At 41.6% G+C, this 16,989-nt stretch overlaps 1 protein-coding gene and 1 long non-coding RNA gene across 4 annotated transcripts in view; one reads left to right on the top strand and one right to left on the bottom strand.

Annotated features, from left to right (window-relative positions):
* Window positions 1-16,989, top strand: part of HSD17B12 (hydroxysteroid 17-beta dehydrogenase 12) — a 97,556-nt gene that overhangs the window by 59,935 nt on the left and 20,632 nt on the right. The window contains exons 5-7 of the mRNA XM_029060846.2: window positions 2,375-2,439; window positions 2,934-2,978; window positions 12,207-12,241. Coding sequence (XP_028916679.1) covers window positions 2,375-2,439; window positions 2,934-2,978; window positions 12,207-12,241 — 145 coding nt within the window. The remainder of the gene's footprint in view (window positions 1-2,374; window positions 2,440-2,933; window positions 2,979-12,206; window positions 12,242-16,989) is intronic.
* On the bottom strand, window positions 9,104-16,742 carry LOC103166438. Of its 3 annotated transcripts, none has more exons than XR_003757906.2 (4): window positions 16,570-16,742; window positions 15,503-15,568; window positions 13,662-13,719; window positions 9,104-9,188 (listed from the first exon to the last, which is right to left on the bottom strand). It is a non-coding gene; the product is annotated as an uncharacterized LOC103166438 (long non-coding RNA). The 3 variants fall into 3 exon arrangements; XR_003757907.2 differs by lacking the exon at window positions 16,570-16,742 and adding an exon at window positions 16,307-16,373; XR_003757908.2 differs by lacking the exon at window positions 16,570-16,742 and adding an exon at window positions 16,312-16,373.

Here is a 16,989-nt window from a genome sequence, read left to right as displayed (position 1 = left end):
AACAGGTTCTTGCTCTATTAATTTTACATGCCGGCAGTAGGAAGAGATTTCACAGATTTGAATGGTGTGAAGAAAAATTGTGGAATTTCTTGATATGGTGAATCTCCATGTAATGAATGAGTCTTCAGATGCACTGTAAAGAGAAGGCATTATGCCAACATATCTCTTAACTAAGGTCAAATAATGCCTTTGAACTTTCAGCCCCACATTTTTAATAATTTTTTATACTACACACCTCTCTTCATTCCCTACTTGTATTCCCAAATTACTAAAGTTATTCTCTCGTCCGTATTGAGCCAGGAGATTACATTCTGGTTATTACTGCCACCTAAAGTGTTGATTGTAATGAAGATAAAAATGTGTGGTATTCGTTAGGCGCTTACTATGTGCTCAGCAGTATACTTGGTGCTTGAGTGGATGCAGTACAACCACCTCAGACATAGACCCTGTACAGTTTGAGGAGGGAGAATGGTGTTTAATCCCTATTTTACAGATGGGCGCAGCAAAGATAAATAACTTGCCCGAGGTCACACAGTAGGCAAGTGGCAGAGTCGGGTTTAGAATCCAGGTTCCCTGACTACCAGCCCCTTGCTCTTTCCACTGGGGAGCACCGTTTCTCTTTTGTTTCCTGTGAAATTTCTTCTCTCTTCTGAATCCCACATAAAGTTTGAAATTTGGCCCCCAGAAAATGACAGCTCTTAGGCACCCATAGTGGTACTTTGTGATATTTGCCAATTAAACCCGTCAAAGGAGTTACCCTTTTAATTGGGGAGGAGATCATACATATTGGATAGACTGTACATTTTCTATATAGGAAGTGGGGACTGATCAAGTAGTTGATGTTACATTTCTTTTTAATTTTTCAAATGTCAAGTTGTCTTTGCCGCCTCAGGGTTTTTTATTTGGTGATTTTTTGTATTGTGTTATATCACTGTGCCCTTATCCCTCAACAAAAATGAATAAATATAGATTTTAAGAACAGCCACTCTTTCCTGCCTATTTTTTCAAAATTCTAAGAGTCACTGTCAGTCAATCAGTGATATTTATTGAGTGGTTACTCTTGTGCAGAATACTGACTTCTTTTATACTGTATTCTCCCAAGTGCTTAGTACTGTGCTCTGCACGCAGTAAGTGCTCAATAAATACACTAGATCAATTGAACTAAGCATTTGGAAAGGTACAGTACAACAGAGTTGGTAAGAAGGATTTTTGACTAGAAAGAATTTATAGTCTACAGGGGAACAGGGGAAAACAGACATTAAAATAAATAACAGATTTTCAATGATTATGAGTTCTGGAGATTTGGGACCATGGGAACAGCCCTTAACAGCTGAAGAGTCTCCTCCAGCTACCCTGGGCCTCAGAGGAGAGGTATTATAATAATAATAACAGTAGTATTTAAGTGCTTACTTTAGGCCAAGTACTGTACTAAGTACAGAGAAGCAGCAAGGCTTACTGGATGGAGCACAGCCCTGGGAATTAGACCTGAGTTCTAACACCTGCTCTGCACTTTTCTACTGTAACTTCTCTGTGCCTTAGTTCCCTCATCTGTAAAATGGGAATTAAGACTGTGAGCCCCATGTGGGACGGCAGGGACTGTGTCCAACCTGATTAGCTCATATTTACCTCAGAATTTAGAACAGTGCTTGACACATAATAAAAACGTTTAACAAATACCGTCATCGATGTCTGTTTTCCCCTCTAGACTCTAAGTTTGTTGTGGGCAGGGAGTGTGTCTGTTTATTGTTACGTCATACTCTTCCAAGCACTTAGTACAGGACTTTGCACACAGTGTGCACACAGTATGATTGAATGAATAAATGAATGAATATTATTACTGCTGGGGTCGATGCAATGTACTGTGCTCTGTACACAGTAAGCGCTCAATAAATACGATTGAATGAATGAATTTTACAGAGGAGGAGACTAAGGTCCAGAGAAGTGGTGACTTGCTCAAGGTAGCAGCAGAATCCTGATTCTGCCCAGGGTGCTTGGCCTTTACGGTTTCGTGCATGGCTGCTGCTTCTGGACTGTTCCGGGCCCCGACAGAGTGTGGAGAACCAATGTTGACTGCACCTAGACCATGGCACCTCTGGCTTTTCCAGGGCTGTGTCCTCTCCATGTTGTTCTAAATCCCCGTCCAGCCCAGTGTAGGCTGGCCTCTCTGACTCCAGAGCATCAATGCTTCTGACTGGCCCAGAACCATTGGAGCGGCGTGACTTGTTCCTTTGTCATTAAACAAGGGCAGATTAGTAGCAGCCCCTTCATTTGGGGGGGCATTTATGCAATCATTTCTGAAGTAAATGTTGCCATGCTTATCCTTCCCACTATATAGTGGATAGCAGACCCATCTGAACTTCTTCTCTTGTTTCAGTGAACAATGTTGGAGTTTCATATGAATATCCTGAATACTTCCTTGATATTCCAGACTTGGATAATGTAAGTATTTGTGCTACAGTAATATCAAAATAGGTAGACATAAAATATTAATAACAATTATTTTAATTTTAAGTAATCAGCATGACAAATGCACTAATTAATTTACTGTAATTTTTCTCCCTTCATGGAATGTATCAATGAAGGAATGCAGATGATTTTTAAAAAATTACCCAAAAATAAAATATGAAGTGTAATTTTTTTATGACTAATTTTTATATTGCATCAAAGATGTACGTTTGAAGGGATAGTAGTGGCTAGGAGAAAACAATTGAGGACACAAATTGAGTCTTTGATCTTCCCCATTCCCTTTGATATGATGAATCTCCACTTTGCTTTCATGTTACATTCTGTCCATTTTTTTCCTGCTTCCCATTTTTTGGGTGAACTTTTAGTACTGTGCATTTTCATTGTACTTAAAGAGCCAGGCTAGGTGGCATTACTGCATGCCTAAATCTATAAACCACCAAAGAGTTTTATTTCCTTTTTTCTTGCAGATGATCAATCAATTAGTAAGTGTCAACGTCCTTTCTGTTTGCAAGGTAAGCAAATCTTTACTGTTGCCTTTTCTTTTTTTCTTTTTTTAAAACATTGGTAGAGGACATCATCGTACTCCTTTTTCTTCAAAGCCTAGCTCCAGAAAATCACTCTCTACTTAGTCACTTGGTGAAATACCTAAGTGCTGTGATTGGACCAGTAAAGTGAAGTGTGTCTGCTATCTCTCTGAATATTCATAATGACCATCTTCATTTACTGAAAGAAACACTGGTATTGTTGATAAAAAAAAAATTTTAAGCACAAATAGGTTCATTCTTCCCTGGCACCTGCTGTCGGATTTTTTTTCAAGTAAAAGCAGTAACCTGAAGGTGGCCAAAGTTCATTCATTTAATAGTATTTAGTGAGCGCTTACTATGTGCAGAGCACTGTACTAAGCGCTTGGAATGTACAAATTGGCAACAGATAGAGACAGCCCCTGCTCATTGATGGGCTTACAGTCTAAGTTGGGGGTGGTGTTGTGGGGAAGACACTAAATACAGAGAGAGTGAAAGCTAGTTTGCAAAAGAACATGTCTGATTCTGTTTACTGTAGATTTAAAAGCGAATTTACCACCTTAAGTTTTAAGTACATAGTATTTAAATTAACTTACCCCTTGATTAAGGTGAATGTGAAAAATCCATCATTAAATATTATTAATTATGAGCATTCCCAGAAATGACTTCTTAGCATACAAAAATCAGATTGAACTCCACACTTTCAGTTTCCATAGAAGAAATATTTCAGCCTGACTTTTTTTTTGAATATGAAATAACTATCGATATGAACCTGATTCCAGTCTGGTATCCTATGCTACTAATGAAATTGAGTATTAAAACTATGCGTGTTTTTGAACAACATTTGGATAAATTAGGTTGAAAGGCATTCTATAATTAAAAATTATAACACTTTCTCCCCTGTACCATTGATCCTAGTTAAATAGGATTGAAACAGTCTTAATTTCTGAAAATGGACCTGACTGGAGTTTTATCTCCATTGTTACTGAACATCAAGGTTAAATGCTAAATTAGTTAACGTTTGGGTACAGTACTCATTCTTAAAACATTAATTTTAGTTGGTATTCAAGAGAATTCAGAGCTGTCCAGATGATCCTCACTAAATCAGGTAGAAAAACCATAGTTATTTGTTAAACACTATGTGCCAGGCACTGTACTAAGCACCAGGGTAAATACAAGTTATTCAGGTTAGACATAGTCCATATCACATTTGGGACTCACACTCCTAATCCCCATTTTTCAGATGGGGTAATTGAGGCCAAGAGAAGTGAAGCGACTTGCCCAAAGTCACAGAGCAGACAAGTGGGAGAGCCACGATTAGCACCCAAGTCCTTCTAACTTCCAGAGTTGCGCTGTATCCACCAGACCACACTGCTTCTCCCCTTCCTGTGGCTTTCCTTCACTGAGTCAGCTCTTTGCTGCCCACTCTGCTAGTTGGTGAGGTTGACTATTCCTTACGTTTCTGCTGCACCTGGGCTGGCATTCTTTACTTCTGTGCAATTTAACAGTTGACTCTGGCAGACCGTGTCTCTCTCCACTTTCAAAACCCTCTTAAGAACACCCCCTCTTTCAGGAGGCAAAATTCCAAATTGCTCCCCACCTCCCAGTTCATGTCATCCCAGGAAGCCACCCTCAGCACTCAGTGTTTTGGATGAGTTATTCATTCAGTATTTATTTTTTTCCCCAGTGGTGTATGTTTGCACTCCTGTGCTTACTATGTGTGGAAGTTTTACTTGCTTGCCTCTCCTTTTGGATTGTAAGCTCTTTGAAGATAGGAACTGTTTCTTTCATTGTAAAAATAATGATAGTGTTTTTTAAATGCTTACACTGTGCCAGTTCCTGGAGTAGATACAAGATAATCAGGTCCCACGTTGGACTCAAAGTCTAAGGAGAAGTGAGACGAGGTATTGAATCCCTATTTTGCAGATGATGGACTGAGGTGTAAAGAAATCAACTGACTTGCCCAAGGTCACACAGCAGTCAGATGGTGGAGTCATCAGTATTATAACCCGGGTCCTGTGACTCCCAGGCCTGGGCTCTTGACAGTGCTCCCAAGTGTCTATGACAGTGCTTGGTGCACAGGAGCTGTTCAGTAAATATTAATGGTGATAAAATAGGAGAAGCAGTGTAGCTCAGTGGAAAGAGCCCGGGCTTGGGAGTCAGAGGTCATGGGTTCTAATCCCGGTTCCACTGCTTGTCAGCTGTGTGACTTTGGGCAAGTCACTTCACTTCTCTGGGCCTCAATTACCTCATCTGGAAAATGGGGGTGAAGACTGTGTGCCCCACGTGGGACAACCTGATCACCTTGTATCCCCCCAGCGCTTAGAACAGTGCTTTGCACATAGCGCTTAACAAGAACCACCAATATATAAAATAGGCCAGGATATGGTGGTGATGGAGTAGATGTTGATGGGTTGAACTTGATTCTACTTTTCAGGGTGAAAGAAAGAGGTACAGTGCTTATTATTATTATTTATTTGGACTTTTAGGGAAAATCTGAGCCATATATAGCGCAAAGGTTTCCATGTTGCGAGATCCCGCCAGAGGGCAGTATGGAGATTTTGCTTTGTCCAAGCCTGGTGTGATTTTTTTTTTTCCACCTTCACCAGTCATATTTATTAGTTTCATTCTGTGACATTTATTGAGTGCTCACTGTGTGTGAAACACTGTACTAAGCACTTGGGAGAGTACAGTATAACAGATTTGATAGACATGTTCTCTGCGCACAAGGAACTTAAGAGTCTAGAGGTCTAGAAACTTGAACTTTTAGTCTGAGAGTACTAGAGTTTCACAACGAGATAAACTAGGCTAAAAATTATGGTACTGGTTAAGCACTGACTTTGTCTTTAGTCTTAGAGCCTCCAAAAGTACAAAAACTGAACCATCCTCTGTATAATTTTTATCATCAACTGGCTTTTCCTAATTTGAACGTAGAAAGTGTCAAAGGAATAAGAACACTGTTCTTTAGTTTTTCCCTGGCTTGAAATAAAAGTTAATAGGTAACTGCAAGGCTGTGTTAGAGAAGCAGTGTGGTCTAGTGGATAGAGCATGGATCTCGGAGTCAGAAGGACCTGGGTTCTAATTATGACTCCACCACCTGTTTGCTGTGTGACCTAGGGCACTTCTCTGTGCCTCAGTTACCTCATCTGTAAATGGGGTTAAAGACCGTGAGCCTCATGTGGGACGTTGACTGTATCCAACCTGATTAGTTTGTATCTACCCTCCACCACTTAGCACACTGCCTGGCACATAGGAAGTGCCTAACAAATACCATAAAAAGAGAAAAGGCATTTTTGTGCTTCTGATATTTTACTGATGGCTTTACACATTTAGTGGCTAGATTTGGTTTTTTTCCCCAAAGGTGTCTCCTGTAGGTTTTCTCATATATATATTATAAAATACTTAATGTCTGTCTCCCCCTCTAGACTGTAAGCTTGTAATGGCAAGGGGCATGGCTGCTAATTCTCTTGTATTGTACTCTCCTAAATGCTTAGTACAGTGCTCTGCACATAATAAGTGCTCAATAAAAACCACTGATTGATTGATTAAAAAATATGGAGTGAAACCTTTTCCTCTTGAAAGCTGGGATGTCAGCTCCCCAATGCCAGTAGGGGGAGGCCTTTGTTAAGCAACAGATGAGCTCAAAGGGAAACACCTCTTTGTCCTACCGCTGATTACCTTTTGGGGAAATCCAGGCCTTTGCAATTAGAAAGTCGAATCTTTCCTTTCTAGAGAGACGGGAGACGGTGGACCTGGTAATCCTAGTAAAATTATAGGATGACCTGGGAAAATAAAATCAAATTTTTTCCTACAGCATGGAAAAAATTTGAGGCTGCGCTAATGTTAAGGTTGCTTCTTGGAATCAAATTGAATTAATGTTGTTCTTTCAGGGAAGTTTCTGACAACACTAATATAAATAGTTGATGAAGATGAAGAGGCACTGTTAAATCTCAAGAGAATATGAAGCTTTGTGTTTAACTTTTTCCTAGAGTTCTTCCCTTAGCCTTTATTAATTTTGATTTAATAGACAGGTGTAGATGGGGATATCTATGAGGTAGCAAAGAAAAATAGGTTGAGGATCGAGATTTGAAGTGGCGGAGAGAGGCCTGAGAGGAAGAAGTAGAAACTTTTGCATTTTGGGAATCTTGTGTTCTCTCTGAAAGTGTTTTTTCTATGGTACTTAAGTTTTTACTAAGTGTCAAGCACTCTTCTAAAGGCTGGGATAGATGCAAGTTTACCAGTTGAACACACTCCTTTCCCACGTGGGGCTCACAGTCTATGAAGGAGGGAGTAGGATTTAGTCCCCATTTTACGGTTGAGGAAACTGAGGCACAGAAGTAATTTGGCCAAGGTCACACAGCAAGTAATTGGCAGAGCTGGGATGAGAACCCAGGTCCTCCGACTCTCACGTCCATGCTCTTTTCACTAGGCCACGCCGCTTCTGCTGCTTCATGCTGCTGAGAGAATCATTCAGTAGTGTACATAATGCCTGTCCTTTGTGTGGGGGGCATTATATATTTTTATACCTTACTGTATAAGTTGCATACCAGGAGAATGTCACATGAATGTCAAAACTTTTGTGAAAATTTGAACCTCTAGGAAAAAGTTATACTTTGCTTTTTCTCCCCAGCACCTGGAGCTTATTCAATTAACTGGGAAAAACACTCTGAAAGATCTTGACCCTTGCACTAAATCTTTCACAGTTTAAGATTTGTAGACCGGGAGTGTGATATTATAGGTTTTTACTCCAATTAGCTCAATGTATGGATTTGCCAGTGATGAGTAAAAAATCAAGGGTTGATGAGCAGGCTGCCCCGTATAATCATATTTGTAATTAGCAAACTCTCCAGTGAGCAAAGAGGCATTGAGAAAGGTCATCAAACAAACCAATATTCAGATAAGCTGAGGCATTTTTTGAGCCCCGAAAATTAAAATTCAGGTGGATTATCTTGTTTATAATAATTATGGTATCTGTTAAGCGCTTTCTATGTGCCAAGCACTGGGGTAGATACAAGGTAATCAGGTTGTCCCACATGGGGCCCACAGTCTTAATCCCCCATTGTACAGATGAGGTTCTCTGGGGCACAGAGAGGTTGAGTGGCTTGCCCAAGGCCACTCAGCAGACAAGTCCCAAAGGCAGGATTAGAACCTACGTTCTGTGACTCCCAAGACTGGGCTTTTTGCTTTAAACCATGGCGCGGAAGGAGGAAATGGTAAACCACTTCTGTATTTTTACAAAGAAAACTATGGATACAGAACCAGAACGATTGCAGATGAAGGTGGGGCGTTCTGGGAGAGATGCATCCATGGCATCGCTATGGGTTGGAGGTGACTCGTTGGCATAAAACAAGACAATCTTGAGTGATAGGCAAATATAATTTGAACATGAGGACAGTCATAGGCACTGCCCGGGAAGTATTTCCTCTCCAATCACACACTACTAGTTCTTAGTTCTTTGTAAGTGAACATTCTTTGAAACTAGATATTTTTAATATTTTACCACCTTCAAAGTTTTATTAAAAGCACATCTTCTCCAAGAGGACTTCCCCAACTAAGCCTTCATTTCCTCTTCTCACACTACCTTCTGTGTCCACCCTTGCACTTGAATTTGTTCCCTTTATTTACCCCATCCCTAACTCCACAGTACTTATGTACATATCTGTAATTCATTTATTTTTATTAATCTGTCTCCCTCTGTAGATTGTAAACTCCCTGTGGGCAGGGAATACGTTGACCAACTCTATTAAACTGTACTCTCCTAAATGCTCAGCGTAGTGCCCTATGCACAGTAAGCATTCAGTAAATACAATTGTGTGATTGACCTTCTGAGCAAGCCAAAGGTAATAGAAGTAATTTCTGTAACCCTTAATAGTGAAGACAGTTTATCATCCATTACGATGGATTGATCGAATTGGATATAGAATTATTTTACCGATGACATCTGTAACTGCATGAGGAATTATAAAGTATCTGGTTTCTTGAATTCTGTGCTCAAAATATTGAGTTTACATTTCCAATTTCCTTGGCTGGGAAATTGTCTGTTAACTATATGTGAGGAGTTCCATCAGACATCTTGGAAAAAGGTCATTGTGAAGATTCTAAGATATGCTTGAAAATGCATTACCATTCTTTAATATTTTCAGATGAAAAAAATAGCCCTCATCATGTCTTGATTTCCTCTCTCATCTTCAGAGCATAAATCTGTTTGCAGGGAGGGAGAGAGAGAGAAAGAGAGGGAGAGAGAGAACTTTTTGAAGAAGTTGCTGATGGTGAAATCATATTCATGCTTGTAAATGTGACTGAAAACACATGATTTGCTCCTCCACCTCTGTGTCAAACAGAAACTCCTTACCATTGGCTTCAAAGCATTCAATCTCCCTACACATCCTCTTACCTTACCTCCCTGATCTCCTATTACAGCCCAACCTCTACACTTCACTCCTGTAGTACCAGCTTGCTCACTGTGCCATGATCCCTACTGTCTCGCCGTCAACCCCTTTCCCACGTCCTCCGTCTGGCCTGAAACGCCCTCCTCCTCCACATACACCAGACCACCATTCTCCCCTCCTTCGAAGACTTAGTAAAGTCTCCCTCTTCCAAGAAGCCTTCCCTCATTTAGCCTTCTTTCCCCTGACTCCCTCTCCCTTCTGTGTCGTCTTTGGAACTGTACCCTTTAAGCAATCAGTCAATCAGTCGTATTTATTGAGTGCTTGCCTTCAATAAGGCTTGGGCGGGGGCGAGGGGACAGTAATTGTCTATCAGATATCAAGAGGCAGGACGTTCCAGGTCAGAGGCAGGATGTGGGCGAGCGGTCGGCGGCGAAATAGACGAGATCGAGCTACAGTGAGAAGGTCAGCATTAGAGAAGCGAAGCGTGTAGGCTGGGTTGTAGTAAGAGAGGAGCGAGGTGAGATAGGAGGGAACAAGTTGATTGTGTGCTTTAAAACCAGTGGTGAAACATTTTTGTTTGATGCGGAGGTGGATGGGCAACCACTGGAGTTACTTGAGGAGTTGGGAAACATGGCCTTTATGTTTTTCTAGAAAAATGAGCTGAGACTGGAGCTAGAGAATTCCTGAGTTCCAATTATCATAATCAGTCTTTTTGGGCATAATCCTTTCCTAAAATGAAACCTGGAATATGTGCTTGGTTTTAGATATACTTCTTCCTGCTAAAAGTTTTAAAATTATAAAATAGCCATCAGATATATTGGAAAGGAAGAACCTGGCATGTATGTGTGGAAATCAGTAAAAAGCAATAATAATAATTGTATTAAGCACTGTACTAAGCACTGGGGGGATGCAAGGTAATCAGGTCAGACACAGTCTCTGTCCCACAGAGACTCACAGTCTAGGGGGAAAGAAGAACAGGTGCCTCTCTGTGCCTCAGTTTCCTCATCTGTAAAACGAGACTGTGAGCGCTATGTGGGACAGGGACTGGGTCTAATCTGATGAACTTGTATCTACCCTGGCACTTAGAACAGTACTTGACCCTCAGTGAGCGCTTAATACAATGATAATAACGATAATATTAATGAGGCACTTTATTGCCATTTTACGGTTGAGGAAACTGAGGTACAGGTAAAGTGATTTGCCCAAGGTCACACAGCAGGCAAGTGGCCGAGCTTGGAGTAGAACTCAGGTCAACTGACTCCCAGGCTTGTGCTCTTTCTACTAGGCCATGCTGCTTCTCATGTGGTGATAAATGCCATCAATTAATGGTATTTATTGAGTGCTTACTATGTGACAAGCACTGTTACTGTTCTAGGCGCTTCGGAGGGAACAATATAGTAGGGTTGGTAGATGTCCGTGTCCGCGCCCTCCCCCTGTCCTGGAACACCTTCCTCTTCTGTATATGACAGATCACACACTCCCCACATTCAAAGCCTTATTGAAAAATCCCATCTCCAAAAGGCCTTCCCTGACTAAACCCTCATTTCCCTTACTTCCTGTCCCTTCTGCATCATCTCAGCACTTAGATCTGTACTCTTATGGACATGACTATAATTTAATGTATTAATGAGTGTCTTCCCCTCCAAAGCAATCAACCAGTGGTATTTATGTTTATTGTATTGTATTCTCCCAAGCGCTTAGTACAGTCCTTTCCACACAGTAAACCCTCAATAAATATGACTGAATGAATTTATTGAGCTCTTATGTTATGCAGACCTAATTAACTTCTGTCTACCACAGCATGTAGAACACTGCTTGACACACAGCAAGCACTTGACATATCCCATAATTATAATTATTATTAGAATACAGAGTTGGTGGATACATTCCCTGCCCACAACGAGCTTAAAGTCTCGTTAATATAAATTCAGACATTAATATAAGTACTTATGGATATGTACATAAGTGCTGTGGGGCTGAAGGTGGAGTGAATGTCAAGTGCTTATCTAAACTGTAAGCTCATCTTGGGCAAGGAACATGTCTACCAACTCTGTTATATTGTACTCTATCGAGTACTTAGTAAAGCGATCTGCACAGAGTAAGCACCCAATAAATACGACTGAATGAATGAGTGAATGAGCCCCACACCTTATCTTTGGGTTTCCCTTTCTCGATCAGAAAATGTGCTTTTCGTACTAAACTAGCTGAGGATGTTGTGTATGGTCATCAGTGATTACAGAATGCTTTAAAATGCCCCTTTTTTCAGAATTCATAAACTCTGAATTACGGCTCTATAAACGCAATGCACGTTCATGTGTAGTGCCTGGAGCTTGCATACGTCTTGCTGGGACAAGGGGAGAAACGTGTTTGGATTTCCCATTTAAATTCTGCCATATGATCCAGTCAAAGAGCAAGTAGAGTATGTTTAATTTCCGGAGTTGAGTGCTTCCTGAGAGTGCTTGGGTCGTATCTATATGTAATAGACCTGCCCTTGCCAGCTTAAATCCTTTCATGAAAACGAGGAATAGGAAGTACTGATTTTTGCTAGGGAGCTTCCACTATCTAAGAATCACTGTGCCTGTAGTAATTTAGGGCAGAGATTCTATTTTGAACCCAATCTCGCTAATGGTATTCGCAGTTTGTCAACAGCAATTTGACTCCTCTGTACACACTGTTGATGTCGCCAAATGATTTGGCATCTAGAAATAAAAGTTATGGTGGTGGGTGATTGGTTTTTTTTTTTTAATAAATCCTCCAAATTCAGAAAACGCTTTGGTCAGTTGTCTACATCTTGAGACATCCTTTTATGCTATATTTTCCTCTTTTGCAGATGACACGACTGGTGCTGCCCGGCATGCTGGCAAGGTGAGTCATGAGCTCACACAGAAACACTGTACAGGCAGAGCTCATTATTATTTATAGGGGAGAATCCTTTCTTTGAAAAATTCATTATAGTGACTAACCAACCCAGCTTCCATGTTTGAACGACGAAGCAATGCGGGGTGAGTCACCATGATGGGGCATGAGTCACCAGGTGGTGGAAGCCTTTTCCACTCGATTCCCCTTTTATTTTCCCCTCCTGTGTTGCGGTGACTTCTTTAGATCAGAATTAAAAAGCCGGTCTGAGTCATCGTCACTAACTCAATAACCTGCTATTCTGAGGGGGTGGTTTTAGAGTGCCTGGGATGTTCCTGGGGATAACCTTCTTCAAGCTGCACTCTCCCCTCAGCTGTGGCTGAACTAGCTCGAGGTTTCTCAACAGAGGCTTGAGTGTCCATTTTCTGAGTTTCCTTAAGGGGATTGGGTGCACACTGAAGATGGGGACATTGCCTTACGGCGTAGTGTGATAGTGGGGTCCAAAACCATCCTCGTAATGTCTCAAAAGCCCGATCTCGGCCAATTTTGACTGCCTTTCCAAACAAACGAATGTCTCCCATAGTCCTCGGTTCATTAGTACTGTGAATTTTGAGGTGGCTCTAGAACGTTCTGTAGCTCTTTAAAGTGTCCTGGCAGAATTTGGATTGCACCAAGAAGCCTTACCCTTGTCTGTGTAAAATCTGAACCAACAGGGCATTAAAGAAAGGAATAATATGTGGAGGGGCACAAGGGGCCTATAGAGCTGGAGTGGCCAGGCCTCATTAGCAGAAGAGCTGCAAACAAAAACATAATATGGCTGAGAGCTGCTGGCTGAAGGACCCGGAGGGGTTCGGGGGAGGAGGGGCGGCGCCGGGTGAGTCGGTTTGCAAGAGCTGAAAAACAGCCTTCCTTTCCTCTTAAAGTACCTTGTAGCAGACAGTAGAATTCACTTGCTTAATTGCCTTGGTCACATAACTTCCCCAGCCTGATTTTTTTAGGTGGAAATAAAGTTTTGGGTGGGGTTTATTTTTGGTTTTTTTTAAATGTTTAATTGTAAACAGGATTAGCCACCCAGGGCTGGGGTAGAAAGAGAAGATAGATTAAAATGCAAAGACTGCTAAAGTGGGCTGTGCACCGAGGTTTCTTTACTAAGGCAGGAAAACTCCCAAGGAGGAGGAGAAGGGAGGGGCAGTTAATTCATTGACTGCCTGTTGTGGGCAGCAGTCTCAAGTGTCCTCAGTACCTTTCTCTTCTTTTTCCTTTCTTTTTATCCTTTTTTTCTTCTATATTTTTCTCCTGCACCCTTTCTTGTCAGACTTAATTCTTATATGAATCCAGTATAATAGCTCCATCCTCCTTTTTGTGTTGCAAAAAGGAGGGACAGTTACATAAGTAAAAATAATAACTTGTTCTGAGCACCCCTCCATACCTTTGAACTCCTTTCCGCCTTAGTCTTGTCAAGCATATTTACAGTTTCATCTGCTTTCCTGAAATGTGATGAAAAACTTTTCAATCCCCAAGTTTTAGCAGGTGGTGGAGAAAACTTAACCATTTTGTCTGTTTGGGGCATATTGTAGTGGTGCATTTGATGAATTTTGATGAGGTGCTCTTTGGGCAGTTCCTCCAAATGAGGTGCAGTTAAACTCAGGGACATCTGCATCAGCCTTTCTAAAGTAAGGTGCTGCCCCTGTTTAACTTTTTTTGGTTATCTGGTCTGGGGTCCTGTGGCCCCTTGAAAATCTGACCCAAACTGTAGGTAGAGGTCTAGACTGTAGTAAACTCCCCCTCTGGACTGTAGTACAATACAACAGAGTTGATAGACATGTTACTTGCCCACAAGGAGCTCAAGTAACATGTCTATCAACTCTGTTGTATTATACTCATCCAAACATTTAATTGATAACGTCTTGTAGATTGGAAGTGAGAGTTTTATCCAGCAAAGGTATTGGAAGTGAGAGTTTTATCCAGCAAAGGTATTAGAAGTGAGAGTTTTATCCAGCAGAAGTGTACAGATTGGACCCAGGCAACAGGAGGGCAAGAAACCACTATTTTTCATTGGGTTTTTTTTCATCCCAGTATTCTTACCCCCAAAAGGGTGGCATCTGGGGAATAAAGTTTCCCCTGCTTCTGGCTTCCTAGCTGGTATTTAATTCTGTCCACTCTGCTCTTTCATTATCTGTGAAGTGAAACATCCCTATCGAAGCCCCACTGCAGGATGGTGAGAATTCCTTCCCCTGAAAGTACAATGTCACCAGCTGGGTTTGGAGTTGATATAACAGCGCTGGGAAGCAGCGTGGCCTATGGAAAGAGCAATGGCCTGGGAGTCAGGAAACCTGGGTTCTAATCCTGGTTCTGCCATGTACCTGCTATGAGACCTTGGAAAGTGAATTAACTTCTCTGTACCTCAGTTTCCTCCTTTGCAAAAGAGGGATTAAATACTTCCTCTCTTTAGATCGTGAGACCCAATTTGGACTAATAATAATTATGGTATTTGTTAAGCGCTTACTCTGTGTCAGGCACTGTACTAACCACTGGGATAGATCCAAGCAAATCAGGTTGGAAACAGTCCCTGTCCCAACTAGGCTCACAGTCTCAATTCCAGTTTTGCAGATGAGGTAACTGAGACCCAAAGAAGTGAAGTGACATGCCCGAGGTCGCACAGCAGACATGTGACAGCGGCGGGATTAGAACCCATGACCCGGCTCCCAGGCCCACGCTGAATCCACTACACCATGCTGCTTCTATGTGCAGGCTAGAGACTATGTCCAACTTCCCTCCTCTCCTCTCTCCTTGAGGAAAGATCAGGCCATGATTTTAGATCACTTGGGGTGGACCACCTACAGACTCATCTGGAATTTGAGGGTAAAAGCCAAATCGAGGGTCCAGTGTGATTTAACCAACTGGGATTACAATCCGAATTAGATTAGCACCAGCCCCAACCCTCTCCAGGACCCATGTCTATAGTTGTCTTTCAAATTTAAAAAAGACACTGCTGAACTCCCCCCCCCCCGGCCAGTGTGCGGGCTACTGAGAAGGATAATGGGGGGGCTCTCAGTCCTGGCCACATTTGGTATGCAAAAAGCTTGTCCTTTGTATTGTTTTCCATAATGTTTAAAGCACCAATGAGGAATAAGGCACAGACTTATTAATAAACTCGGTATCTGTGGTTAGGAAGAAAAAAGTCTGACTCATCTACCCCTTCCATTTTAATTAGAGTGCTTGTTAGAGGTAAAACGGTATTATGGAGCATCTCTGGGATCTCTTTCTTACCTTTGTAAGCCATCTCCTTGTAGTGTGTTCCCTGCATTCACCTTATGTGGCATGAATCAGTGTGGCCTAGTGGAAAGAACATGGAACTAGGTTAAGCTGGGGCCTGGGAGTCAGAAGGACCTGGGTTCTAATCCTAGCTCTGCCACATGTCTTCTGTATGACCTTGGGCAAGTCACTTCTCTGTGCCTCAGTTACCTCATCTGCAAAAAAATGGGGATTAAAGCTATGAGCGCCATGTGGGACGTGGACTGTGTCCAACCTGATCAGCTGTAACTACCCCAGTTCTTGGTACAGTGCCTGGCATATAGTAAGCACTTAACAAGTACTATTTCTTATTACTAATTATTATTATTATTAATAACCCCAGCTCCACCACTTGCCTGCTACATGAATTTGGACAAGTCATTTAACTTGTCTGTTAATTCCTCAGTTTCCTCATCGGTCAAATGGAGTTCAGTACCTGGTCTCCCTCCTACTGTGAGCCCACCATGAGGTCCTATTTTCTTGTATCCACCCCAGCGCTTAGTACAGGGCTTGGCACATAGTAAACACTTAACAAATACCACAGTTATTATTATCTACTATTAGGTTTCCTGTTGTTAGTTTTCATAGAATAAGCAACTCCAGTGTGAATCAGGAGCCCTTTAGAAGCCTTGGTTCTTTTTCCTTAGTTCTGCCTCTGAGATGGAAGAAATTCCCAACCCATAAGAATCTAACATCTCGAGGCAATGGACTGTTTCTATTCAAATAGCTACAATCAAACTATGGTATTTATTGCCATAAAAGTAGCAAGTGCATAACTACATTACAGAGGAAACTTGCTCTTTCCACTTCTCCGGAATGATAAACATTGGGTACAGCTGGAGCAGGAGGTGGTTGCTATAGCAACTGTGGGACAGCTAAAAATAGCCTTTTTTCATACTGTACTGCTTAAGGTGGAATGATGACATGTTACAGCGTGTTGGGCAGGTAATTCTTTTTCATGTGTTAGACATTTACAAACTCTTAAACAAAGCAGCATCTGAGGAGAAAAATCATTTTAATTACAGGTTCAATTCAGTGCCTACCTCAGTACTCTGGGGATCCACGCTTTCTAGTCACGCCCATATGTAGAATGTCATTTCTATCGAAAGCCTTTTAGGATAAGCGTCTGAACCGACCTCCATATTAGTTAAACTAAATCATCGTATCTTCTAAAGCAGACTTGAGGATTTCCCTTTAGAAAACTGGCAAGCAGATGGAACTTCTTTAGAGACCTTGCACTCCTTCCGCCTTCCCTCCTAATTCCCATTGTCTGCCTTCTTATACCTGACTTAGAAAAATGAACGGTAACCCTGCAGTTCTAGCTCTTGAAGATCACAAATAGGTGGTCACCATTTAAATTCCAGCCACTTAGTACAATGCTCTGCACGTAGTAATCGCTCAATAAATACTTGATTCTATTTAGTTGCCATTGTTTTTACGAGATGTTCTTCCCCTTGACTCTA

The sequence above is a fragment of the Ornithorhynchus anatinus genome, chromosome 3 (genome assembly GCF_004115215.2).
Source record: "Ornithorhynchus anatinus isolate Pmale09 chromosome 3, mOrnAna1.pri.v4, whole genome shotgun sequence".
Classification (NCBI taxonomy): domain Eukaryota; kingdom Metazoa; phylum Chordata; class Mammalia; order Monotremata; family Ornithorhynchidae; genus Ornithorhynchus; species Ornithorhynchus anatinus.
The sequence above is the reverse complement of the archived record's forward strand: the minus strand, read 5'-3'. Positions and strand labels throughout refer to the sequence as shown.